Here is a 27,761-nt window from a genome sequence, read left to right as displayed (position 1 = left end):
ATGAACCTTTTATGAGTGGTGTACATTTGATAACAAACCAGGGTTTGCTCCTTAAAAAGAAATGTCTTTTCAAAAGTGAAGGAAGATATACTTGAATAACCAAAGGCTCAAGCTGATGAATTTAATTTTATTTTAAAATGACACTTTAAAAAGCAGTGAAGGGGACACTTTTACAGAAAGAGAGAAAAGTGTGAGAGAAAATATGGGGTGAATCAATTTGCTGCTACTTTAAATTTCTTGACATTCTTCAGCATATTAATTAGACAGTAAAGGTCAGTTCACACTTTGTATCTGAAGATGGAGTCTTTCGTAGTGATAACAAATAGCTGGCCCAGGTCAAAGGAAATGTGTTTGGCCGTTCCAGGTTTTTTGACTATTTGTGTCCAAGTAGTTCCAATCGGATTTTCTTTGGTGATTCCATCCCTGGAAGGAAAGGTAATAGGACAGCTGTTCATTTAGCTCTGTTTGAAAATAAGCATTCTTGAGGTTCATTTAAGGAGTGGGCCTAACTCAGTGTTACCTTACTTGTTGGTGAAAGACAAGTACAGAAGCCAGGAGAAAATAAAAATTGCTAGACAGGCAAAGCTTCACCCCATCAGACAAATCTGATGCAAAAGTGATCCAAACATGGCTGAGGGTTTGAAGTGGCTCCTCAAGATAGGTGTTCCAGTGTTCCAAAACCACACATTACGTTTAATTGCAGATAATTTTCCACCATTGATTTATTTGTAAACAAAAAAAGTGCAAATAACTGGAGGAAGAAGAAGAGCTTAAGAGGAGCTTTCCCCTGATTGCTGTTTTTCTGCTCAAAATCTCTCCTCCTTCCCAGTTGCCTTTGCTGTGTTGAAGAACATTCAGGTACAAATATATCAAATTGTTATTTCTTTGCCCTTCATTTGATATTTTAGGTGGAAAAATGCTCTGTGGGAAAATGATCTAGCAGCCTTATTTATTATACCCCAGTGATGATCCTGAGAGGATTACAACATTGTTTTCTACTTGTCTATTTATTTTCTTAGATATTTTTACCACCCTTCCCCTGCCAGGCTCACAACAGCAATCCTGTGAGTTAGGCTAGGCCAAGGTCATCTACTGGCCCAGCTGGGTTAAGCTGGGCCAAGGTCATCTACTGAATTTCCATGGCAGCATAGAAATTCAAACCTAGTCCTGGCTTCTAACCAGTATACCATACTGGCTCGTCCCTCCCTGATGGACCTCCTCTCCAGGTTCCTGCCACGGGAAGCTTTGTTCATTTTAAAATACATCTTGTTTGTATATAATGTGGTGATTGACTCTGAGATGGTCCTGTTTGAGATTGAAACCAAACTCAGTGACTTGTACTCAAATGCCACTTGAATCACAGGTGCTGGGTTACTAACAAGTTGAAATCCCTTAAAAGTTATCTTGTTGTTTTGTTATCCTGGTTCAAGACATGCTACAGCCTCCCACGATTGGCACTAGGCTTTCAAAGGAGAGAGACTCTTCCAGGCAAAAGTCCTCTTAGTGGTACCTGCGATAAATGTTTCCAGCGCTGTTTACTCCATACACATTTCCTTCTGTGCCAACCTCAATCATGGAAAGTGCGCCAGGTACATTCTGCCACCTGGATCCAGCACAGGAATCTGGGGTAACATCATGCCGATAATAGATGGCATCAGCTGAGTTAACTCCCCAACAACCCCGAGGCCCACAAACATAGTATTTGAGTTTTCCTTCAATGTGGATCCATGGCAATGCTGAGCTGCCATCAGCAGTGATGGTTGAAGATTTGGGTAGGCAATAGATGTCATCGTTCATATTGACTCCAACAACAAACTGGCTTCCACCTGCATCTATCTGTTTGAGCAAACCTGAAAAGTTGTGAAAAGATCTAGGATTTTTAAGAAGTCTGTCAAAATGCATCAATTACCGGTAAGAATTAAGTCACATTTAGCATGATAAGCAGAATGAGTTTTGGTTTTGGCAAATGTCAAGTAAGCAAACGTCATGCGCCAGGCAACCATCCTACTGGAGGCACATGAGGCAATTGGGATTTGGATTAATTGTGCAATCAGGAATGCTGGTGCGTGTACAGTCAGTCCTGTGGCTTTTAATCATGCAATGGTGGAACTGCCATCTACTGCACATGTTGGAAACTTAATGCATGAGAATTAATAAAGCAAGCCCTTCCTTTCACACACTTAGTTTTATAGGAGCACACATTTCACAGAACACTGCAATACGTGTTTTACAATGATTACAATAGAGTTTTACAGTGAAGTCGCAGGGAAACAGCACTTCCAGATGATTAGCTGTGTGTAGAGTTTCAGATTGTGAATTCAGCCAGGTTCCTCCAAAAACGTACAATTGGTATGTGTAATATGGTCTGTGACTTGACTTGGATAGCCTGGGCTAGCTTGATCTCATCAGATCTTGGAAGCTACGCAGGATCAGCCCCGGTTAGTAATTGGATGAGGAACCACCAAGGAATATCAGGGTTGAAACGCCAAAGCAAGCAATGGGAACCCACCTCTGAACATCTCTTGGATTGAAAACCCTACAGCAGTGGTTCTCAACCTGTGGGTCGTGACCCCTTTGAGGGTCAAACGACCCTTTCACAGGGGTCGCCTAAGACTCTCTGCATCAGTGTTCTCCATCTGTAAAATGGATAAATGTTAGGGTTGGGGGTCACCACAACATGAGGAACTGTATTAAAGGGTTGTGGCATTAAGAAGGTTGAGAACCACTGCCCTACAGGGTCACCATGACTGCAATTTTATGCCTCCCTTAAAAGGTCTGTGTGAGAGCCTGCTCCATGAGAAAGGGAAGACAAGCCAAAGCAGCTTCTGCTTCCAGGTCCTCCAGTGTCCTTTGCTCCAACACCAGCCAGAAGTCGATTTTTTTTTCTCTTGGTTGCCTCTACCCAACAGCCTTTTCTTTATATCATTATAGGAGTCAATCAACTTACAAACACCAGATAAAAATAGTATGGCTGTGTAGCATAGCTGTGATATCATGACTCTTCCCTTGCTCAGTTTGAAAATTAAGAGTTCACAGACTTCTCCACTGTCAATGAACTCTGTTGCTAAGAGCCGTTGTCATCTTGGACAGTCAGTTGAAACAGATAGAAAAAATATTGTTTTTTTAAATAGAGGCTAAGAGTTGAGATTAACCTTCTTGTCTTACCATATCAGGTGTAAGTAACTCATATGCACATGCTGCCTGGATTATTTGCACTTATGTTAATTATCTCATATCTAGTTATGAACCAATCAGTTATCTAGATATGACCATAGGGTTACAATAGATCAGATTTAGCAAATGATGTTGATATAAATATGCACTCCTGTGATGAGGAAATCAGATTTCTCTGGATGGAAGTCTCAAAAGAATTCTTGGTGAGATAATTTGGGTTTTTTGATAATCCCTAAAACCAGGGAGACAAAAGCTGAAACTTGAGGAGGCTTTTAAAACCTATTACTGGCTATAATATGATTAACAATTGTGGGAACTTTAATAATTGTAGTATTTATCTTCACCGTAATTTTATGGTTAACTTTTCGTGCCAGTATTTTTTCTGTCTTGCTCAATAAAAAGAATCTTTTCTCAGCAGAAGATAAAAGGTTCTATTGATGTTCTGTCTGATTAAATAGTTCAGGAACTGAACTTTACTCCCTACTCTTTTGTGTTATCAGAATAAAAGGTTATAAATCACCTTTAATAAGATAAATTCTGATGCTACAAAGTTTTGTACAGGCAAAGGTTTTTAAACTGTTTTGGTCAGATCCTCTAGTAGTATGCGGGAGGAAGTCCCTCATTACTGTTGTGGGATTAGGTGAGACCAAAATTTCAGAGACAGCTACTTATACAAGAAAGCCACTTTTTAACTAAACATTTTTAAAAGCCTTAAATATAGTACACTACATAATTAAGTTATAAAGGAGTATTTTATATTAAAAAAAAACCATGATAGCATTCAAAGGGAAAATGCATCCATTCTAAGCCCATCTAGACTGATCCTTACTCCTGGCATATTCTAAGATAAAACAATGTTGTTTAGCTCCATACGGTTCCCTTTCTGAAGCAACCAAATTCTCAAGCAAAGAATTCTCCTCAGCTCTGTTCTAAGATGGTCTAAATATCCTAATTTCAGCTCTGGGTCCTGTTATTGAGATCTGGTATTCCCTCCTGGGTCTTGACCAGTCAGTGAGAGCATTCCTATGTTTCAGTTCTCAACAACTTTATTTGTAAGTTTAATTTCCCCAACCATCAAGAGACCCTCTCTTTCAATTGCTGTTCACTGGGTTGATCTTATGAACTGATCAAAATTAAGCATAACTAGAACCATACACAAAATGCTGAAAACAGTTCCATTCCAGCGTGGTGTAGTGGTTAAAAGCAGGTGCACTCTAATCTGGGTTTGATTCCCCGCTCTGCCACTTGAGCTGTGGAGGCTTATCTGGTGAACCAGATTAGCTTGTGCACTCCAACACGTGCCAGCTGGGTGACCTTGGGCTAGCCACAGTTCTTTGGAGCTCTCTCAGCCCCACCCACCTCACAGGGTTTTTGTTGTGGGGTGGGGAAGAGAAAGGAGGTTGTGAGCCCCTTTGAGTCTCCTTACAGGAGAGAAAGCAGGGACATAAATCCAAATTCTTCTTCCTTCATTGGGTGCTTGGCTAAAAAGAAAATGGTTCAGGAGGGCTCCCAGATGTGGAGAAGGGCTTCTCCAGCACAAGGCCTGCTAGCATACAGTGGGACAGTTCACATGACTGCTTGAGTTCCAGCTACACCATCAATGTACACTGGAAGGAAGACAATGGTTGTATGTCCCTTTTGGTGCATCAGAATTTTCATGAGATGCCAACAGGGCAAGAATGATGAAACATTCAAACAAGTCAGTCTAGCCATTTCTCTTCATTTGCTGAGGTCTCATATGATCAAACAAGACAGTGCACAAAATAAGACTGTGTGGTCCCACTAATTTACCCTTAGGCAAGGGAGTTTAAAATGATTTCCAAGCTGAGTACGGAGAACTATTCCTGACACCACAAAAGTCCTTTTGGGGATAAAACATATACTGAAAAATGACAAACATTTCTTTTTGTGCATGCCGTTCTTTCTCCTTTTGTTTCTATTTCTTACACATCCATACAACTAGGATCAGCTGTCTTACAATACCTGTAACCAGCACCCAGTTGCCACCCACGAGCCTGTAGATGTTATGGTTTGAGTTCACACCCCAGACACCAGAAGGACCAGTTGTGACATGGGTCAGTGCCCCTGGCAGCTGGGACCATGTGCTTCCATACAAGGTGTAAATATTGCCAGCACTGTTCACACCAAAGACCTGTCCATTGCTAGCTTCGATCTGTTTCAATGCTCCAGGCACCTGTTCGCAATCTGAAACTAGAGCAAAAAAGTGTTATATTTATATACTCATCAGCGAATCTAGGTATATCACAAGGAGAACAAATATGGACTCAAGGTGGGTAGAATAATGCAGACATCACCCCCCACTGAGGAACCAGCACTCATGCAGGTTTTAGTCTTGGACAAGAAAATTTTCACCTACTTAGCTGGATATGAATGACCCGAATAAGGGCATTGTCTCCTAGTGGTCTCCTGCTTGTGGTACGGAATGGATGACAAATGGAAGGCTATTATTTTTCTAGGCATCATTGTGGCTTCATACCTCCAGCTCTCCAATAGCGTGTTCCTCCTGGTCTGGTCTGGATAAAAATAAGCTCGGAGCAAAAGCTCACCTGGCATTTGGCTCAAGATCGAGCTTGGTGGCCTCTGCATGTATTTCCCTGATTCTTCCATTTTGTCCCTTGGTTCTCTGTGGTTGATGCTCTGGTTTTCCTTACTCGCAGCATCCAGTCTTGACTTTTGCTCTTACAGTCCTCCTTGTATTGGTTGCCCTGATAGGCCCTGCTCATTCAGTTCTAGAGCCTGGCTTGCAACAGAGGTCCTAGTTTCTGCCCCAATCTTTTATCTGCTGTGGTCCCTCTCCAGCCAATTATCATGCTTCAGTACTGTTGCTGTTTACAGTGCAGAGCCAGTGCCCACATGCCATTCAGAGGAACTGGTTATCAATAAATATTATAGGCATTAGCACTGGTACCTTGATGCAATCATAGTTAAACATGAATATTTGAACTCCAACAATCTGAATCCCCATCACTGTGAGCGGTAGGCTGCAGAGTTTTCAGAGGGCAGTTCCTGCTTACATTTATGTGAATCCACATAGCAATAGCAGCACATAATGGTCCCTTATCATCTGTAAGAGAAGCACTGAATACTCTGCTTTGAGTTAGATGGGAAAAAACTTATACACCACCCCCTAAATTCTCATCTTCCACTTGCCAAAACCATTTATTCAATATCGCTTTGACAAGCAATATATTTTCTTGCAGTACCATCAAAAATGAAAACTGATGGGTCATTCCCCTGCATTCTATTGCTCCATCCCTTACTCCAAGGAGTGCAACTGGGAGCCTGATGCAATGTTTGGATGACATCATAGGTTAAGGAATGCAGCAGTGGCGTAGGAGGTTAAGAGCTTGTGTATCTAATCTGGAGGAACCAGGTTTGATTCTCCGCTCTGCCGCCTGAGCTGTGGAGGCTTATCTGGGGAATTCAGATTAGCCTGTACACTCCCACACACACCAGCTGTGGGTGACCTTGGGCTAGTCTACAGCCTCTCGGAGCTCTCTCAGCTCCTGCACCTGACACTCTCACAGGGTGTTTGTTGTGAGGGGGGAAGGGCAAGGAGATTGTAAGCCCCTTTGAGTCTCCTGCAGGAGAGAAAGGGGGGATATAAATCCAAACTCTTTTTCTTCTTCTTCTTCAAGAGTCATCATCATGTAAAATACATAGCCTCACCCATTGCATAGGTACTCTTTCTGATCATGTTACAAACAAAGTCATACAAAGACTTGGAATTACACCAGTTACAAAGAAAGTGAGGAAAGCATGGCTCCGGTGGTACTGGCACATTATGCGCCAGGAGGAGACTTCTTTTGCAAAAATGGCCCTAAACTTTGACCCTGGAGGCCACCGCCTGTGAGGAGGGCCAAAGAAACAGTGGATGGACAGCATTGCTGAAGACATGCGTGCTGTCAACCTTACCCCGGAAAATGCCCAAAATTGAGCTATTCGGTGAAGAAAATGTCAGTGCTAACCCCCTCAAGGGGAATACAGCCCTAGAAGAAGATGACCCATTACATAGGTATAGTCTATCCCTCTTTCCTCTTCAGTGGGGTTGCGAAGTGGTCTACAGCGTAAAAATACAGGAAAACCCAAAAAATTCCAGTACATTGCATTCTGGACTACCCTTAGATGCACTGGGCGGTCGCACTCATGACCACAGCTTTTGAACCATGGGTTATGGGCCAAGAGACAAGAGCTTTACTGTTTGGTTCACATCAAAAAGCTCCCATCTCTGGCCACGCCCAAGATTAAATACCAGGAAATAGGAAGGAAAACAGAAGCTCAACCCAGATCTTAATCCACTAAAACATATAATCCTAGCAATTCCCTGCCAAAGCTGGGTTCATGGATCAAACAGTGCATTAAAACAAATATGTGCCTTCAGACTGGGGCTAATATAAAGATTAGCTCTATTTGTGTTGTGTGGCTTTCCTCATTCTTTTCCTTGGGGTAAATAGCAGAGAACTGATAGGCTAATAAAAGCATGGTTACAGTTAAAGGTGCTCATATTAGTTCAATGGGTTAGATAAAAGGCAAATCACTGCACAAAGGACAATATAATTACAGTATATTGAAGATAAAGGTAGTCCTCTGTGCAAGCACCAAGTCATCACTGACCCAAGAGGTGATGCCACTTCACAACATTTACTCGGTAGATCATGTTCACAGGGTGGTCTGTCATTGCCTTCCCCAGTCATCTACGCTTTACCCCCACTTTACCAACCTTGGAAGGATAAAAGGGTGAGTCAACCTTGAGCTGGCTACCTGGAACTGACTTCTGTCAGGATCAAACTGTTGTGGGAAAATAACTTTAATCACACAAACATATCTCTTGACTTGATTTAGTCTCCCCCTTTTATATCTTTCACACTTGGATCTGACTTGGAGATTTCAATCAACTTTGCAGCTCCTGCCAGGCCTGCAATTGAAGCCCAAGTCGGAACTTGTCACATAGCTCCTTCCCATCAGTAAGAAGTTTCTTTGCCCACACCAGTGATTGTTATTGTCATGAATCAGGGTCAGGGAAATTCAACTCCTTAACGGTCAACCAAGATGCAAGCAGTGAGTAATGCCAATATGACAAGGAATACGCAACTGGAAATTAGGGAGTGAAACTGTGTTGCCAATTCAGGTTTGGGGCTTGATTGGTGAGCTAAAATGTAATGTCATAGTGTTCTTCTGGATGTCTCTTACTATATTAATTTAGCCAGGCCATGATGGAGAGCATTTGCCATTGGGCCATTCGTAATTACAAATGTAGATGCCAACAGCAAGTAGAAATCAGTGTCTCAAATGATTTGCTTTATGTGAATTCTGAAATCAGAGCCTGGGAAAATCTCTTGCACTGCTAATGATATATGAGACTTGGCCAGTTGTCAGCATCTGGTTTCTAAGTTCAACCAGCCCTTAGTAGAGCACTTAGAAAGCACCTGCACCCCTGGGATCCTGCAGCAGGTTGAATGGAGGAAGAATTTAAGCGGGTCAGTCCTGGAAACGGCTTTTAATTCCCGGCTTCAGTCTTCCCAAAGTATTAACCAATAATGTGCATCTGAATATGTGCATAATGCCTTTCCCCCAGCACTGAACAACCACTGACTGCCTGAACACATCAAGATCAGAAGGCAGGACTTGCAGACATTCTTGGAATCTAGTGTTTTTCATTTTACAAGTACCAGTGATGCCAAAAACTGTATCCGATGGTATCATTAAGGAAGGTCAGGGAAGACAATGACCACCACCATTCCTTGTATGTCTCAAGCTTCAAATGAGGGACTATTTGACCACTGATTATGACATTCCTGTGGTTATTGTAGGGCACTAAAAAACAAGTACACGGAGTGCTCTTAAACTGCTCTGCCCTTTGTGTACTTCCGTCAGGAATATCACAAACAGCAGGCATTTAAACCTCAGCATTCTTTTCCTCCCTCTTGGAAATAAGGTTGTCATCTTTGGCTGGAGAAATTCCTGTAGGTTCAGGAGCAATATCTGGAGAGAGCTGAGTTTGTGGTGGAGAAAGAACTCAGCAGAGATGAGATGTAATGTTACAGTTTTTCCAAGACTTTATAGTGTATCCTCTGAAGCAGCTATTTCTTCCAGATCAACTGGTCTCTGAAGTCCATAGATTTATTTTTGTATTCAACTAAAATGAATCCATTTAACTTCATCAAGAATCATAAGTGACCGACTTTAATCAGTTTAAAAATACACAAACCTCAATGCAAATTAATATATATTAAGCATCAGCTATTTTTGGTCTAGTTTCTGAAAGAAATGAAAGTTGGGAAATAATATCAAACTGTCTCATATATTTTACTTTAAATCTCATTGCAAGGAATGGGACAGCGTTACAGAAAATACAGCAAGTGAAACAGAGGGGAGAAAATACAGCAAGTGACATAGAGAATGCATTTGCCTGGATCATTAGATCATATTTAATGTCTTGATATCATTGGGTATAAGCGAAGCAAGCACAGCCAGCAAAGAAATTATTAATGACTGATTCAACCTTTGCAGCTCAAAATCTTTCCTTCTGTAGTCAAAACCCATAGCAGGCCAAGGTCATAGGATACATGTTTGGCCTGTCCGAAGTCACTGTTCAACTGTTCCCATGTGGTTCCAATGGGATTGGCAGCAGTAATTCCAATCCTGCAAGAAAATTTAACAAGAATATTCTGAAGGTTAACATCTCTGCTGTGTAGCTGTGGGTTGAAAATGTGGAATTATGTCTTAAATATGTGCAAGTATTATAGACAATGAAGTTTTTAAAAACCTGGTAGAGATATGATTTCTAAAAGCAAAGTGAGACACTAAAGTCATCTAAAACTTGAAGTAAACACTCTGTCAGTTCATACATTGATTACTTGAAGGGTGTCTGACAAAAACTGGTGTTGGAATATGAATTGAAAATCCAAGTGTAAGAGAGATTAGCAGCTGCAGCTAATTCCTAGCTGGTTATAAAGAGTAAAGTGGAATGCCAGCAAAATGATGACAATGTCTGGGCTTCTGCACTCCCTTTTTGAGGGCTCTAAATGCTTCCTACAACTTGGTCTTCCTCCTCCTTCCCTTCCCTACTATTGTCATCTTTCTTCCCTCTCTACAGGAGACCCATGTATGAGAGCATCTCTGGCTGCCCATGTTCCTGACCTTCTCCACGCAATTAACTCTTTATGTTCTTAACTGATGGTGAATCTAGTCAGAGGTAATTTATTGTGAACCCTCAAATCGTATTAGGGCTGTGGCATTCAAGAAGAGGGTGTTAACCCATCATCTCCCCAGCTGCTTTTCTGATGCAGTTTGGAAGTGCTACTTGTTATATGGAGGAGAACTTAAAGCACCATATGACGCACTGCAGCAGCTGGAGTTCTTGGAGGGAGATCCTGCCTCAGATTTCCCAGATCCTCTGTAGTTTGACCCTTAATGTCCTACCTTAGAAAATTTTTTTGAAGATAATTTGTTCTAGAGAACACCTAGAGTCGTTCATTACTACCTTTGAGACAGGATTTTCAGGGTACGAGCATTTGAGAGGAAAAGTTCCTTTCATCAGAGCACTATCCGAAGGAGTTGAAGGAAGTGCTGAGATATTTGTAATGAAGCAAGAGAGAAATCCTAAATGAAGAGCCAATATGGTGCAGTGGTTAAGAGTGGTGGACTCTATACTGGAGAACTGGGTCCAATTCCCTACATGAAGCCTTCTGGGTGACCTTGGGTCAGTCACAGTTCTCTCAGAAATCTCTCAGTCCCACCTACCTCACAAGATGTATGGCTGTTAAATAAGAGACTACGCCTATTGTGTGTGAAAGAGAACAGAGCAGGGAATCTCATTGAAAGAGCAAAATGTGCGGGTGGTGTGGGCAATACTGAATTATTCCACCACCAGATGGTTGTTTCTCTGCAACTTGCCTGTCCTCTGCTATCATTTTTCTCTCAGCCGGTTTCTGATACTGGAAGTGAGCCTGGCCAAGAGAGTGAACGTGGCACCAGGAGTAGATAGGAACCAAGATGTAGCATCTCTCCCCCCCCCCTCCTTTTAGCTCTTCAACGCAATACCCCCATGCATCATATGTAGAGAAGACCCACATTTAAAGTGATAGGTCCACTGCTGTCACATGTGGTTAAACGAGTCTCAGAATCACAGATTTATGTGTAAGATGCTCTGCTTTAGGGAGAGGAAAACCTTTCCCAATCTCTGTATATTGCATTCTGTACCTGCGATAAATGTTTCCAGCGCTGTTTACTCCATAGACATCTCCTTCTGTGCTAACCTCAATCATGGAAAGTGCACCAGGCACATTCTCCCAACTGGATCCAGCACAGGAATCTGGGGTAACCCCATGCCGATAATAGATGGCATCAGCTGAGTTAACTCCCCAACAACCCCGAGGCCCACAAACATAGTATTTGAGTTTTCCTTCAATGTGGATCCATGGCAGTGCTGAGCTGCCATCAGCAGAGATTGCTGGAGACTTGGGTAGGCAATAGATGTCATCGTTCCTGTTGACTCCAACAACAAATTGGCTTCCACCTACATCCATCTGTTTCAGCAAACCTGAAAAGTAGCAAAAAGAGCTAAATCTACAGGACATTAGACGTGAAGACAGCAAAATGGAGCTAAGTTTGTTCCCACCAGATGTTTATCCCTTTACATAAAATTTGATATAAAATATTCTCCAGATATGCCTCTGACTACTTGAGGATTTGCTAAATATTGAAAGATTTGTTAAATATCTGTTTCCCATACAATCGTATTTGTTTTCAGTGAATCACAACATTTGATCAATGAAGTGTGCAAATTTATTTATGTATTTACTGAATTTATATATGCAGTCTTTTGCCGCATTTTGCGGCTCAAGGTGCATCATGATTTGAATTTTTCGGTTTGAAACTGTGAATTCCAGCACATTGAATATTTGCCTGTTTACTTTTCTACAAAATATATAATCAAATTCTATTATACAAGATAGAAATAAGTTAGAAATTAGAGTAATGGGTACATTTAGATTTGCATACCTTAAGAAGTTTCACTATTTTACCCCATGTAATCTAAACCTGTGTATAAGCATGATTGTGTGTTCATCCAATTCTATAAACTGATTTCACCAACATTGGGGGTGGGGTGGGGATCTGCTATACTAGCAGACTTGACAACCAGAAAACGCTCTTGTATTTCATCCTTAGTCAAGCGTATTTCCAGGTAAAGAGTCCAGCTGGTTGAAATAATGGAAGAGCGTTTTCAACAGAGTATAAACATCTCCTCCAGTTCTCCCCACATACTATTTGTTTGTTTTACTATAAGGGAAAATACAGGGTTGTGGTTCTTCTGAGCTAATTTCACTGTCCTAGAAGCAGAGGAAAGTTCATGACTTATACGGATGGCTGTGCTTATTTTATAAAAATATATATAATTTGGGTTTAAAACAAATTCCACACACACACACACACACAGAACTCAAAATAAGGCACCTTACAATACCTGTAACCAGCTCCCAGTTGCCACCCACAAGCCTGTAGATGTTATGGTTTGAGTTCACACCCCAGACGCCAGAAGGACCAGTTGTGACATGGATCAGTCCCCCTGGCAGCTGGGTCCATGTGCTTCCATGCAAGGTGTAAATATTGCCAGCACTGTTCACACCAAAGACCTGTCCATTGCTAGCATCGATCTGTGTCAGCACTCCGGGCACCACAGTACATTTCAGAGCTGGGGGGAAAAATCAAAGGAAAAATATCATAAGCATGGGTTTATGAACCACTGGGGATGCTAGAAATGTGGCAAAGGACTAAATGGACAACAGAATACGGAGGCCACCACGCCAGCTAGCTACTAGAATACCCTCTGCTTTGTGCTTCTATTCCTTGCATTTTAATTCAATGTTTGGTGAAGTCATTCCAGTGTCAGATTAGGAACTGGGAGAACCAGGTTCAAATCCCCACTCTGTCATGGACGCTTGCTAGATAACATTAGGGCAGTTACACTCAACCTCACCTACGTTACACAACTGTTCTCGTGAAAAAACAAAGGACAGGAAAACAATATCAGCTGCTTTGGGTCACCACTGGGGAGGAAAGCAAAGTATAAATGAAGTAAATAAATAAATAAATAAATATCAGCTTGTAGGTAGAGGGTACATGATAGAAAAACTTTGCTGAAACTTAAAGGGTTTTGGCCTGATCACTATACCAATGGGAGACCACTTGGGAATCCTCTGCGAGTTGTGATTCGTTCCATGGAGGAAGAAAGCTAGGGTATACGTTTCTTCCTTGTTTTGATACATTATGTCATACCTTTTGGTCAACTGCATGAAAAATGCTCAAAATGAGGTAACATTCCTGTTGAATGAGGCTCATTGTTAAATGAACCTTCGAAATGACTGAGAATATGGAAACTCTTTCTGAGAACAGGGTTGATGGTGGGCGGCTTGCAATGAACATATCTTACTTTAAATGATTTTGTAGGGATTTGCTTCTGTACACAGAGATAGATCTCGTTCTTTCAAAAGCAAAGACGTTCATCAGGGCAATGGAGCATCCACATATAAGTGTCCTCCTCATTTTCCTTGCCTCAGTCATTGTCCCAGAATGATGAGATGGACTCCTGTACAGTTTAATGTACCCTGGAACAGGGGTTGTATGTGTTACGTTAGGGAAAATGATGTGTGTGCAACCCCATTTCCCCATACCAAATTGATATGGGAGAGATTTTAAAACACAGTCAGATACCCTTCTCTGAGCTGTTTCAATTTTACACTAGATAAGCATTTTTCTGCACAAAGGCCACTGCTACGAGGCAATTGGTCTGTAATGATAGGTTGCTGAGATTCAGAACAAACAAGAGAACTCAGCACTACTTCCTGATCGTTAATCCTCTTTGCCATAATGGCGAGCCTTGACTTTAGAGTTACCAGACCCAGGGTAGGGAAATTTCTGGAGATCCTGTGGAGGCAGATCCTGTGGAGGATGGGGTTTGGTGAAGGGAGGGACCTCAGCAGGATTTTACATCATACTACTTACCTTCCAAAAAACTCATTTGCTCCAGGAGAACTGATACATGTCATCTGGAAATCAGTTACAATCAAGGAAGATCTCCAGGTCCCATCTGGAGGTTGGCAACCCCACTTGGTCTCCAACTGTCCAAATATATTCCTATATCTCAGTTTTTTTCAGCTTTTCCATCAAAGATTCTAAATGGTACTCTTTGCACATTAGCTCACCTATACGCACATGAAAATGCCTACTTATTTCTGTCCCCAAAGCACCAGGACCTCAGCAGAACATTATAGAACAAAGACAATCCAGAAAAGGATGGATGAATTCACAAATCTCCTGTCATCTTTATCCTGAAAAGGGTGTAGCTCAGATATCCCTGAATATTGACAGACTGTTAAATTAAAAACAAAAACAAAACCAATCTGAGCTCTTCATCCTCAAGGGAGTATGTTCAACTTTCCTCACCATTTGAACATGCTTCCCTCTTCAGTCTGAACTGAGTGTTTGTCATCAGTACCTTCCACCTGTATGTAGTGTGGTATTACAATTAATTAAACTCTCTGCAAATGGCTGCAATTCTACCTTGTGCTGTTGCCCTTTGAGGCTTTAAAGTATAGCAGGTCCACAGAGACTGTGGGTTATTTCTGTGCAATATTCAAATATGTGCTTACCTGAGGTGATTCCACACACAAACAACAGAAGGAACAGGCACGCAGAAGGTCCCCTCATCGTGTTCAAGAGAAGCCTTGGCTCCTGGGTGGAGAGAAACCAATTTAGCACCACTGAGCATCTTTCCCCTTAGAAATGCAAGCCAAAGCAGATTGCCTCCATTAGCCAAACTCTGCAGAAAGGGTCCTCTTCCTAACATTTCACCCTTGCTCAAAAGGGCTTCAGTGAAAAGTTCTAGCTGTCTGATGGAACATTAGACTGGATGACAAATTGTGGAGGCTTGGAACAGGCAGATAAACAAGGGTCTGAGGAAATACTGTGCCATTAAGGCATGTCAGTAAAGAAAATGAAAAAGCACGAAATAATTGGAGCATAGGCTAGCTTCCTGTTTAAACAATAAGACACAAAGGGAATACTTGTGGGTCAAACATTGGGGACATATCATGGAGCCACAGGTGAGAAGCCTCTCTTCAACAAAACAGAAGGAAGAATTTTACAGGGAATTATTTCCTGTTACTGTAGGACTGGTGAGAGAGACAATGGTCGATTCCACACAGCAAATGTATAAGAGGTTGCAGTCGTTATAAAAGAACCCATTTTCCTTTTCCCCATTCACATGCATGCTGTGCAGACAGTGACTGGAGCCTATGGAAACAATCCGGATTGCTTTCATGCCTTCACAGAGACACTTCTCTTTTTTAAAATGTCCTGCAACACGTGTGTAGCTATCAGGCATGCAGGAATGAACCCCCACAGCCATGCCGATCGTCCCACAATATGATCAACTGCACCTGCATAGCTGCACATATTAAACCTGCAATTTTTTTAAAAAAGAAAAAGGGGCCTCCCTGCAATGGCAGGGCAATGGCAGGTGGATTCTCCCTGACCATAGTGGTGCGGTGGAAGAGAGAGAAATAAAGCGCCTCCTGTTTATTGCAGGAGTAACTCCAACCCAGGATTTTGGGAGAAGTTTGCCAGCTTAGCGATTTTCGAAAGTCCCAGGTTGAGGGAAATAAAATGGGGCAGGCTCGTTTTGGGGATGGGATCTGTGCGAAGTCCTCCCCCAAATGGTTTCTATCGCATTCTACACCTGTTATATTTGCCCTGTGTGGAATCCACCACTGATGGGGTTTGTTTGGCTTTGTCTCTGGCTAGCCCAGGGGTCTGCAACCTGCGGCTCTCCAGATGTTCATGGACTACAATTCCCACCAGCCCCTGCCAGCATAGCCAATTGGGGGTGGGGGGGGGGGGGGGTGGGGGGGGGGGGGGGTGGGGGGGGGGGGGGGTGGGGGGGGGGGGGGGTGGGGGGGGGGGGGGGTGGGGGGGGGGGGGGGTGGGGGGGGGGGGGGGTGGGGGGGGGGGGGGGTGGGGGGGGGGGGGGGTGGGGGGGGGGGGGGGTGGGGGGGGGGGGGGGTGGGGGGGGGGGGGGGTGGGGGGGGGGGGGGGTGGGGGGGGGGGGGGGTGGGGGGGGGGGGGGGTGGGGGGGGGGGGGGGTGGGGGGGGGGGGGGGTGGGGGGGGGGGGGGGTGGGGGGGGGGGGGGGTGGGGGGGGGGGGGGGTGGGGGGGGGGGGGGGTGGGGGGGGGGGGGGGTGGGGGGGGGGGGGGGTGGGGGGGGGGGGGGGTGGGGGGGGGGGGGGGTGGGGGGGGGGGGGGGTGGGGGGGGGGGGGGGTGGGGGGGGGGGGGGGTGGGGGGGGGGGGGGGTGGGGGGGGGGGGGGGTGGGGGGGGGGGGGGGTGGGGGGGGGGGGGGGTGGGGGGGGGGGGGGGTGGGGGGGGGGGGGGGTGGGGGGGGGGGGGGGTGGGGGGGGGGGGGGGTGGGGGGGGGGGGGGGTGGGGGGGGGGGGGGGTGGGGGGGGGGGGGGGTGGGGGGGGGGGGGGGTGGGGGGGGGGGGGGGTGGGGGGGGGGGGGGGTGGGGGGGGGGGGGGGTGGGGGGGGGGGGGGGTGGGGGGGGGGGGGGGTGGGGGGGGGGGGGGGTGGGGGGGGGGGGGGGTGGGGGGGGGGGGGGGTGGGGGGGGGGGGGGGTGGGGGGGGGGGGGGGTGGGGGGGGGGGGGGGTGGGGGGGGGGGGGGGTGGGGGGGGGGGGGGGTGGGGGGGGGGGGGGGTGGGGGGGGGGGGGGGTGGGGGGGGGGGGGGGTGGGGGGGGGGGGGGGTGGGGGGGGGGGGGGGTGGGGGGGGGGGGGGGTGGGGGGGGGGGGGGGTGGGGGGGGGGGGGGGTGGGGGGGGGGGGGGGTGGGGGGGGGGGGGGGTGGGGGGGGGGGGGGGTGGGGGGGGGGGGGGGTGGGGGGGGGGGGGGGTGGGGGGGGGGGGGGGTGGGGGGGGGGGGGGGTGGGGGGGGGGGGGGGTGGGGGGGGGGGGGGGTGGGGGGGGGGGGGGGTGGGGGGGGGGGGGGGTGGGGGGGGGGGGGGGTGGGGGGGGGGGGGGGTGGGGGGGGGGGGGGGTGGGGGGGGGGGGGGGTGGGGGGGGGGGGGGGTGGGGGGGGGGGGGGGTGGGGGGGGGGGGGGGTGGGGGGGGGGGGGGGTGGGGGGGGGGGGGGGTGGGGGGGGGGGGGGGTGGGGGGGGGGGGGGGTGGGGGGGGGGGGGGGTGGGGGGGGGGGGGGGTGGGGGGGGGGGGGGGTGGGGGGGGGGGGGGGTGGGGGGGGGGGGGGGTGGGGGGGGGGGGGGGTGGGGGGGGGGGGGGGTGGGGGGGGGGGGGGGTGGGGGGGGGGGGGGGTGGGGGGGGGGGGGGGTGGGGGGGGGGGGGGGTGGGGGGGGGGGGGGGTGGGGGGGGGGGGGGGTGGGGGGGGGGGGGGGTGGGGGGGGGGGGGGGTGGGGGGGGGGGGGGGTGGGGGGGGGGGGGGGTGGGGGGGGGGGGGGGTGGGGGGGGGGGGGGGTGGGGGGGGGGGGGGGTGGGGGGGGGGGGGGGTGGGGGGGGGGGGGGGTGGGGGGGGGGGGGGGTGGGGGGGGGGGGGGGTGGGGGGGGGGGGGGGTGGGGGGGGGGGGGGGTGGGGGGGGGGGGGGGTGGGGGGGGGGGGGGGTGGGGGGGGGGGGGGGTGGGGGGGGGGGGGGGTGGGGGGGGGGGGGGGTGGGGGGGGGGGGGGGTGGGGGGGGGGGGGGGTGGGGGGGGGGGGGGGTGGGGGGGGGGGGGGGTGGGGGGGGGGGGGGGTGGGGGGGGGGGGGGGTGGGGGGGGGGGGGGGTGGGGGGGGGGGGGGGTGGGGGGGGGGGGGGGTGGGGGGGGGGGGGGGTGGGGGGGGGGGGGGGTGGGGGGGGGGGGGGGTGGGGGGGGGGGGGGGTGGGGGGGGGGGGGGGTGGGGGGGGGGGGGGGTGGGGGGGGGGGGGGGTGGGGGGGGGGGGGGGTGGGGGGGGGGGGGGGTGGGGGGGGGGGGGGGTGGGGGGGGGGGGGGGTGGGGGGGGGGGGGGGTGGGGGGGGGGGGGGGTGGGGGGGGGGGGGGGTGGGGGGGGGGGGGGGTGGGGGGGGGGGGGGGTGGGGGGGGGGGGGGGTGGGGGGGGGGGGGGGTGGGGGGGGGGGGGGGTGGGGGGGGGGGGGGGTGGGGGGGGGGGGGGGTGGGGGGGGGGGGGGGTGGGGGGGGGGGGGGGTGGGGGGGGGGGGGGGTGGGGGGGGGGGGGGGTGGGGGGGGGGGGGGGTGGGGGGGGGGGGGGGTGGGGGGGGGGGGGGGTGGGGGGGGGGGGGGGTGGGGGGGGGGGGGGGTGGGGGGGGGGGGGGGTGGGGGGGGGGGGGGGTGGGGGGGGGGGGGGGTGGGGGGGGGGGGGGGTGGGGGGGGGGGGGGGTGGGGGGGGGGGGGGGTGGGGGGGGGGGGGGGTGGGGGGGGGGGGGGGTGGGGGGGGGGGGGGGTGGGGGGGGGGGGGGGTGGGGGGGGGGGGGGGTGGGGGGGGGGGGGGGTGGGGGGGGGGGGGGGTGGGGGGGGGGGGGGGTGGGGGGGGGGGGGGGTGGGGGGGGGGGGGGGTGGGGGGGGGGGGGGGTGGGGGGGGGGGGGGGTGGGGGGGGGGGGGGGTGGGGGGGGGGGGGGGTGGGGGGGGGGGGGGGTGGGGGGGGGGGGGGGTGGGGGGGGGGGGGGGTGGGGGGGGGGGGGGGTGGGGGGGGGGGGGGGTGGGGGGGGGGGGGGGTGGGGGGGGGGGGGGGTGGGGGGGGGGGGGGGTGGGGGGGGGGGGGGGTGGGGGGGGGGGGGGGTGGGGGGGGGGGGGGGTGGGGGGGGGGGGGGGTGGGGGGGGGGGGGGGTGGGGGGGGGGGGGGGTGGGGGGGGGGGGGGGTGGGGGGGGGGGGGGGTGGGGGGGGGGGGGGGTGGGGGGGGGGGGGGGTGGGGGGGGGGGGGGGTGGGGGGGGGGGGGGGTGGGGGGGGGGGGGGGTGGGGGGGGGGGGGGGTGGGGGGGGGGGGGGGTGGGGGGGGGGGGGGGTGGGGGGGGGGGGGGGTGGGGGGGGGGGGGGGTGGGGGGGGGGGGGGGTGGGGGGGGGGGGGGGTGGGGGGGGGGGGGGGTGGGGGGGGGGGGGGGTGGGGGGGGGGGGGGGTGGGGGGGGGGGGGGGTGGGGGGGGGGGGGGGTGGGGGGGGGGGGGGGTGGGGGGGGGGGGGGGTGGGGGGGGGGGGGGGTGGGGGGGGGGGGGGGTGGGGGGGGGGGGGGGTGGGGGGGGGGGGGGGTGGGGGGGGGGGGGGGTGGGGGGGGGGGGGGGTGGGGGGGGGGGGGGGTGGGGGGGGGGGGGGGTGGGGGGGGGGGGGGGTGGGGGGGGGGGGGGGTGGGGGGGGGGGGGGGTGGGGGGGGGGGGGGGTGGGGGGGGGGGGGGGTGGGGGGGGGGGGGGGTGGGGGGGGGGGGGGGTGGGGGGGGGGGGGGGTGGGGGGGGGGGGGGGTGGGGGGGGGGGGGGGTGGGGGGGGGGGGGGGTGGGGGGGGGGGGGGGTGGGGGGGGGGGGGGGTGGGGGGGGGGGGGGGTGGGGGGGGGGGGGGGTGGGGGGGGGGGGGGGTGGGGGGGGGGGGGGGTGGGGGGGGGGGGGGGTGGGGGGGGGGGGGGGTGGGGGGGGGGGGGGGTGGGGGGGGGGGGGGGTGGGGGGGGGGGGGGGTGGGGGGGGGGGGGGGTGGGGGGGGGGGGGGGTGGGGGGGGGGGGGGGTGGGGGGGGGGGGGGGTGGGGGGGGGGGGGGGTGGGGGGGGGGGGGGGTGGGGGGGGGGGGGGGTGGGGGGGGGGGGGGGTGGGGGGGGGGGGGGGTGGGGGGGGGGGGGGGTGGGGGGGGGGGGGGGTGGGGGGGGGGGGGGGTGGGGGGGGGGGGGGGTGGGGGGGGGGGGGGGTGGGGGGGGGGGGGGGTGGGGGGGGGGGGGGGTGGGGGGGGGGGGGGGTGGGGGGGGGGGGGGGTGGGGGGGGGGGGGGGTGGGGGGGGGGGGGGGTGGGGGGGGGGGGGGGTGGGGGGGGGGGGGGGTGGGGGGGGGGGGGGGTGGGGGGGGGGGGGGGTGGGGGGGGGGGGGGGTGGGGGGGGGGGGGGGTGGGGGGGGGGGGGGGTGGGGGGGGGGGGGGGTGGGGGGGGGGGGGGGTGGGGGGGGGGGGGGGTGGGGGGGGGGGGGGGTGGGGGGGGGGGGGGGTGGGGGGGGGGGGGGGTGGGGGGGGGGGGGGGTGGGGGGGGGGGGGGGTGGGGGGGGGGGGGGGTGGGGGGGGGGGGGGGTGGGGGGGGGGGGGGGTGGGGGGGGGGGGGGGTGGGGGGGGGGGGGGGTGGGGGGGGGGGGGGGTGGGGGGGGGGGGGGGTGGGGGGGGGGGGGGGTGGGGGGGGGGGGGGGTGGGGGGGGGGGGGGGTGGGGGGGGGGGGGGGTGGGGGGGGGGGGGGGTGGGGGGGGGGGGGGGTGGGGGGGGGGGGGGGTGGGGGGGGGGGGGGGTGGGGGGGGGGGGGGGTGGGGGGGGGGGGGGGTGGGGGGGGGGGGGGGTGGGGGGGGGGGGGGGTGGGGGGGGGGGGGGGTGGGGGGGGGGGGGGGTGGGGGGGGGGGGGGGTGGGGGGGGGGGGGGGTGGGGGGGGGGGGGGGTGGGGGGGGGGGGGGGTGGGGGGGGGGGGGGGGGGGGGGGGGGGGTGGGGGTGGGGGATCAGATGGGGGGGGGGGGGGGGGGGGGGGGGGGGGGGGGGGGGGGGGGGGGGGCGGGGGGGGGTGGGTGGGGGGGGGGGGGAGGGGTTGGGGGGGGGGGAGGGGGGGGGGGGGGGAGGGGAAGGGGGGGGGGGCGGGGGTGTGTGGCGGGGGGGGGGGGGGGTGGGGGGGGGGGGGGGTGTGTAGTTCATGAACATCTGGGGGGCCATAGTTTGAAGACCCCTGAGATAGAGGAATGCTGTGAGCTGTACTCAGTATTTACTATCTGTACTTTTGTGGGATAACTGTTTCCCTACTTCCCCCTCTTCTGAATACCCCTGTTAAAATATTGTCTATACAACAACTGATTTTCTTAAAAGAACTTTACAGGGTGGTCTAACAACAAAATCTTTGGAACATTTGCAATTTTATCTCTGCATTCTGCCAAAGTTGGGCAGCTTAGCTGGTCCTGTTTAAATTGCTCAGATACAGCTGGCCTCTCTCTGCTTCAGTTTGTAAACCTCTCACAATTGTGGGAGGATGTAAATTATCAATTAACTCGCCCCCTCCTGGAGCAGCAGTAGAAGTTGCAAGGCTCTTGCTCTGAGATCTTGTCATTTTAATATTTATCTGCCCAAATTGAAACAATAGATCACATCATCCCACAACAAACTCATAATTCAATCCCAATCCAAGGCCTTTTTGACATCAAGGCTATAAAGTAATACATAATATACAAAAATTTAAAATATACAGAATTTTAAAATAAAAAAGGCATTATACAATTAAACAGCGATGGAGTTAAAGAAAAAAGAGTTAATACAATTGTAGAAAGGACCCGAGTAAAAATTAGCACCTTTTCTTTGGAAGATGGAGCTTAATGGCTTCCTGCAGAAATTTGGCCACACTATCGCACATTTAATGAGAAGATCAGCTTGGAACTATAAGAAAATGCAGCCCTCTTTCTTAAAATGGGGTTTATATACTTTGCTCAAATTTCAGTGCTCATAACAAGATGTGTCCAGAAATAGTCGTGGATTCATCCAGTTGAAAAATTTTAAAAATTCCCGCCGCATCGCGAATGCTTTGCCATGCCCTGATTGGACGGGAGGGTCCACGTCATCAGGCGGCAGGAAAATCGCGAACGCAGCAGCCAATCAGGACAACCCCTGAACGGATCGTGAAGGGTAGTCCTGGCTCTCTTGTGACCTACTCTAGCAGCTCATTTCAGGAAGAGTGAAGCTGATTGGGGAACATGGCCCCGTGCTGAAAAGGTCCCACAGCAGACGAAACCAGTAAGTCTCAACATTATTTTTAGAGTGGGAAATGCCCCCAGTCTTCAGGTTGCTGAAGCATCTTGTTCTCTCTGGACCTGGGCTGAATTTCTGGCCAATAGTTTCTTATAGTCCTTGCACTTATGACTAGGTTCTTTGCAATAAAAACACACCTGCATTAAGATGTAAGTGACTGGTGATTTATCATCTTTCTGAGGCAGTCCTTTAAGCAGGTAATCACTCTGGAGGGCAATCTCTCTGGTGGCTTCTCTGACTCCCATTGTGGTTTGGTACCCACAAAGTGGTTTCCTGAAGTCTTGATGAAAACTTTTTTCTCTTTAGTTCTTAGGTTCATTTAGTTCTCATTGATCAGCAAAGATAGTAATCTCATCAGGAGCTCCTGGGTTCCCTGCATCTACTAATTCAGCTATGTAGAGCCAGTGTGGTGTAGTGGTTAGACCAGGTGCATTCTAATCTGGAGAACCAGGTTTGATTCCCCACTCCTCCACCTGAGCGGCAGAGGCTTATTGGGTGGACCAGATGTGTTTCCGCACTCCTACATTCCTGCTGGGTGACCTTAGGCTAGTCTCAGTTTTTTGGAACTCTCTCAGCCCCACCTACCTCACAAGGTGAAGTGAGGAAGGGAAAGGAACTTGTAAGCCACCGGAGAGAAACGTGGGGTATAAATCCAAACTCCTGCTGCTGCTGTTTTCTGACAGTGCTTGGCAAAATTGCTTCCTAGAAATCAGGTCACACTCCAGTTGTTTTATGCCACAAATCTCTAGTTCTGCATACGCTGGACATGAAGGCAGTCATGGTCTCTCTGAGTTGAGGGGAAGCCCTCCTAAGTTCTTGACAGAGCTGATCCTTTGTTTTGCTGAAATGTCTCAAGGCAGGGCTTCTAAAGCTTTCATAGTTACGATTCCATCGCTGGGTAGGGTCATTCAGCAGGAAGGCTAACTGCTCAGATACATGAACCCACAGAATCTGACTATAAGCTGCATCTGGCACACAATAATTTTGGCATGCTGTCCCACATCTACCCTGTAAAAAAATCCCACTAAGGAGTAAGAAAAGAGGGCAGCCACTCAGAAACTACTGTAGCTGCCTCAACCTTATGCCTGGTGGAACAGCTCTGTCTTACAGGGCCGGCAGGACTGCATGAAGTCCTACAGGGCCCAGATGTCATTAGACAGACTTCCATCACATAACAAGTCCACATTCCCTGCAACGACTGCCTTCCCCCTAAAAGTCAACCAGTTGAAGCTGAAACAAACCTTCCCATCCTCTTATCCCACTCGAGAGCAGAGCCCCGCCCCTTCCCAGGGCCGGATTCTCCTTTCCGCCACCAGGGGGCCTGCGGAGCCGCTACAGAACTGCAGGCTCCACCCCTCTCCGCCAGGGTGGGCAACAGAGAACACGCAAGAAGCGCCGCCGCGCCGCGCCGCGCCCGTCTCGCCCTTCTCTCAGCGTCACGTGCCGAGGCGAGAAGGGCGTGCCGGTCACGGTCACGTGCGAGAAGCCACGCCCCCTCGCCTCAGCCCCGGCGGCAGGGCAGCGCAGCAGAGCTGAGTGAGACACGCTGGCGGGAGGGTGGGCCGGGCGGAGCGGCGTCTATGGGGAAGGCGGCCGCGTCGTCGTCGTCGTGCAGCGGCAGCACCCGCGGGCTGGTCTCCCTGCTCAGCGCCGTCCCCTGCCTGGCCTGCAAGCAGCCGCCGCCCTCCCGCGCCGCCATGAGCCTGAGCGCGGCCAGCTCCGAGGGCCCCCTTCCCGTCGCCGGGCCCGGCTCGGACACCTACAAGGGCTGGCTCTTCAAGTGGACCAACTACCTGAAGGGGTACCAGCGCCGGTGGTTCGTGCTCAGCAACGGACTGCTGAGCTACTACAGGTACCGTAGTAACGGTGCCCGAGTGGATTAGGGATGAGCGTGCCGTTAGAAGTCCAGGGGACGGGCTCCTCTGGACGTTCTGGAGGGAGACCTGTCAGAGTCTGTGCCCGCTCTCTTGGCTCCAGGAACCGGGGTTGAGGGTGGAGGTCAGTCGGTTTGCCTTTGGGAGTCTGATGAGGGTTTGCATGTGCGCTCCTATTACGTGAATTGTAGTAACGAAAGGAGGGGCTGGTGTGTGTGGGGGGAGCCTTTTCCCCATGGTAGGCTGGTGTGTTTGTGGGTGATGTGCTCTTTGAGGAGTTGTGGGAGTTTGCAGTTACTAAGGGTGTAGTATTTTCCAGGGATGCTCTAGGCTGTTGGTGATCTGCTCTTTGAATAGTTGTGGGAGTTTGTAGTTACTAAGGGTAAGGTATTTTCCAGGGATGCTCTGATCCTACAGAGTGTAGGAGTTGGACTAGAGAGCCTGTCTGGCACCCTCCATGATTCTGTGATTCCCCATTCCTCGTTGGCCACTGCAAACTTGGAAGTATGTTTTGGGTTGGTACCATTCTTAGTGATGTAGGGTATTACATGGAACTGTAGAGCCTGACTTCAACAAATCTGCACCGAGACATTCAGTCTAAATTCTGTTTAAAAAATCTTTTGGCAAGTTTGTTGTAGCATGACTTTAAGTTGGCTGGAACCTTCTGTTTATGTGCAAATTCCAAAAGGGCAACCTGAGCCCTGTTGGTCTGCACTTAAAACAACCGAGTTCTACGATTAAGCTTCAGTTAACTAGGTAGGGTTATAAGTGACTTGTGAATAACGTGGTCAGAAGAGAATATAATAAGAAAGGGGGGAAAATTCTTCATCTTTACTGATTCCAGATTCAGCGTATAGTTGTACACTTCATGTGAGTTTACTACTATAGTGAATGCTGTATTGAAGACCTAGCAATCAACTTTCAAAGATCTCTTATTTTGTCAAAGGCAATGAAAGGATATAGGTTAATTTAAATTTCTTTATTGAAAGAAAAGTAAAGCTGTTTTTATAGTAACTTGTAATTGAAAACATTTGTCTGTATCAACATATTGTCTTTGACCAAGCTCCTTTTTTACTGTCTTTGTGGTGCCGTGGAAGGTTTGTGTTTATACTGTTCCAGATTATTAAGGCACCTTAATTTTTCACTTCACTAAGTAAATGATTCAGTTAAACACAGGAGTGTTGTTGTATGTGTGTCAATGATAGTAGCAGTAGGACTGGTGGTGGTTTCATATTTATAATTGCTATCAAGTATGCTAGTCCTAATCATTATTGTTATATGACCTTGGACTAGTCACAATTCTTTGAAGCTCTCTCAACCCCACCTACCTCCCAGGGTGCTTGTTGTGAGGGGGGATGGGAAAGGAGTTTGTAAGCCCCTTTGAGTCTCCTTACAGGAAAGGGGGGTATAAATCCAACTCTTCTTCTTACTTGTGGATTAGGAAGTTACTAAAAGGCACCTTTTAATTTTTGTTGCATGGCCACGCTCTGCTGTTACTACATCTTGTCTTTATACATGGCTGAGGGAGCACAGGGGCCCACAGTTCCTGATTCTCCTCCCCTTTTTACAGTAAGACTTACGGCAAGTCTTCCTCTCTGGTTTCTGTTATAACCATCTTTGCCAATGTAGCCTTACCTGACAGTAATGGCAGAGCTCTTCCAGTTTGCCACATTAATATGTACACTGTTCTCTCTCTTCCCCCTCCAGTCATGAGCTCAACAGACCTTGCCCTTCTCAGCTTTCATATGCTGCTGTATCATCATTTTAAAAAATAGCAACCGTGAGCATTGCTCAGATGTAGGGGGAAAAATTTTTCCAGCTCTTCTATGGAAAATTTCCATTTTAAAAGATGCATTGTTTTCATAAAATCAATCCTAGTCAGTAGATACCATTGCTAATATATTATTGGGCAACTGTGGCAGTTTCAAAGCTCTAACTAATGCTACTCAGGCAATTATCCATGTACTTGTATGTTTTGTTGATTTGTAAATGGAACGGATGTGGGAGAACCACAAATGCATACAATCAAAATAAAATGTCAAGTTATACATTGACGTGATGGGCAGTGTGTGTCAAAGCAAAAACCAAAGCTAAAATTCTTAGGATTTTAGATGAAAGAAAAGCCCAAGCTGATTAATGTTTGTTTCATGGCTCTTTTTCCCCCTTCAGCTGGAGACCTTGAAGTATTGGACAATTGGCCATGCTAGCGGGGCTGATGGGAATTGTAGTCTGTGAACATCTGGAGCGCTGTAGGCTGACCATCCCTGGTATAGGACCTTTGTGAATGGAACTAGGTATTTCGCTCAACCAAGACAAGAAGAATAGACTAACAAACTCTCTCTTCTTTATCTGTTTAGTTGTGTCCAACTCTTGGATACTCTGTAAACCAGTCCCCTCCATGCTTCCCTGTTTGCCACAACTTCTTTCAGTTGGTTGATGTTCATGTCCATGTCCCTCTTAATGGTTTCCAACCAATGAGTCATTGGCCTACCCCATTTCCGTTTGCCACTGACCATTCCGAGTAGCATCTCTTTTTTCCAGTGAATTTGCCCTCATCACATGTCTGAAGTAGGTCAGCTTCTGTCTAGTGATCTTGCCCTTCAGGGACATCTCTGGGTTAATACGCTCCGGGACAGCTTTGTTGGCGACTCTATCTGTCCATGGGATTCGTAAAAGTCTTCTCCAACACCGCAGCTCAAAGGCATCCACTTTTCTATCTGTTTTTGTCAGTGTCCATGTCTCACAACCATATGTCATGATTGGGAACACGATGGCTGTTACCAGTCTTTGTTTGGCGGTGACTTACAAACACTTATTGTTTTTAATCATCTGTTGCTTTTGGAGTGTCAAAACAAATACAATGAATAGTGTGATAAGTTTCCCTTACCCTGAGACTGGCTGGTAAAATTATCCTTTAATGAGTACTTGTGGTGTGCAAGTACTTCTGAATGTGGATGCTCGGGAGAGTGACAGTGAAAGTGAAGTGAACTTTGTGGAAAGGGTGCTGGCGTGCATGACAGCTTCCAGTTTCAGGTGCTGCACAGTTGTGCAGTGCCCTACTGCTGGCGTAGTAGCGTATTTGCCCCTTACTCAGGCGGGGAGGGCACCTGCATTGGCGCAACTCTGCGCCGCTTCCAAGACTCGATTTCCCCCATTTTGGATTTCACTGTTAGTGGGCTCATGCAGAAACATTGCTGTTGTAACACTTTCCATTTTGTTCGGCGTCACATTTTTTCATGAACTCTTTCAGATGGAACTTTTGGAGGCCTACTAGGTATCCTTATATTAGTTGGTTTCTCTGTTGGGGGTATCGCTGTGTAAATATACAGCTTCATGTCTTTCAAAGCAGACTTCAAGTGCTAAATTAGCCTAATTCAAGTGCTGACCTGTAACTTAGTTTTGGGTAAGAATAGATCCAGTAAATGACCCTATGCATCCAAAGTAGAATCCTTCATCTAGAATTAAGGAAGGGGATTGAGGGACCTTGCTTTAATGGAGTGTTTGTGAATAATCTGGTTGTTTGGGCTTTTAAATGTCAGCACTACAACATTTTCAATGTATAGCAGCATTTCATAATCAACATAGAATCACAAGGACAACAGTTGAGGGAAGCAATTATATGTGAGTAGCAAGAACCTTTTCTTGGAAGCAGCAGGCTCACTTCACAGACAGCGGAACCTGATGTGAGACATGATTGCATATTAGTA

General features: G+C 52.1%; 2 protein-coding genes across 2 annotated transcripts in view; one reads left to right on the top strand and one right to left on the bottom strand.

Moving 5' to 3' along the window:
* Nucleotides 1-107: 107 nt before the first annotated feature.
* LOC125443135 lies at nt 108-22,440 on the bottom strand. Its single transcript, XM_048515068.1, has 8 exons — nt 22,318-22,440; nt 14,847-14,928; nt 12,662-12,889; nt 11,398-11,737; nt 9,698-9,837; nt 5,158-5,385; nt 1,511-1,850; nt 108-423 (listed from the first exon to the last, which is right to left on the bottom strand). Exons 1-8 carry the CDS (start codon nt 22,423-22,425, stop codon nt 279-281), a joined length of 1,611 nt encoding a protein of 536 aa, XP_048371025.1. The 5' UTR covers nt 22,426-22,440; the 3' UTR covers nt 108-278.
* A 1,236-nt stretch (nt 22,441-23,676) lies between these two features.
* The window catches only part of OSBP2 (oxysterol binding protein 2), a 128,252-nt gene continuing 124,167 nt past the window's right edge, over nt 23,677-27,761 (top strand). Inside the window, exon 1 of the mRNA XM_048513920.1 lies at nt 23,677-24,032. Coding sequence (XP_048369877.1) covers nt 23,761-24,032 — 272 coding nt within the window. The 5' untranslated portion in view covers nt 23,677-23,760. The remainder of the gene's footprint in view (nt 24,033-27,761) is intronic.

Source organism: Sphaerodactylus townsendi, linkage group LG13 (genome assembly GCF_021028975.2).
Source record: "Sphaerodactylus townsendi isolate TG3544 linkage group LG13, MPM_Stown_v2.3, whole genome shotgun sequence".
NCBI classification, from domain to species: domain Eukaryota; kingdom Metazoa; phylum Chordata; class Lepidosauria; order Squamata; family Sphaerodactylidae; genus Sphaerodactylus; species Sphaerodactylus townsendi.
This window is presented reverse-complemented; position numbering and strand designations above follow the sequence as displayed.

Excerpts from the sequence above, each read along its gene's own strand:
- LOC125443135 (XM_048515068.1), bottom strand. The coding sequence starts at position 22,425 with ATGGGAGTCAGAGAAGCCACCAGAGAGATTGCCCTCCAGAGTGATTAC. Across the intron at positions 12,890-14,846 it reads TGTGTGTGGAATCACCTCAG|CTCTGAAATGTACTGTGGTG; the intron begins GTAAGCACATAT and ends TTTTCCCCCCAG. Across the intron at positions 424-1,510 it reads GCTGGAAACATTTATCGCAG|GGATGGAATCACCAAAGAAA; the intron begins GTACCACTAAGA and ends CTTTCCTTCCAG.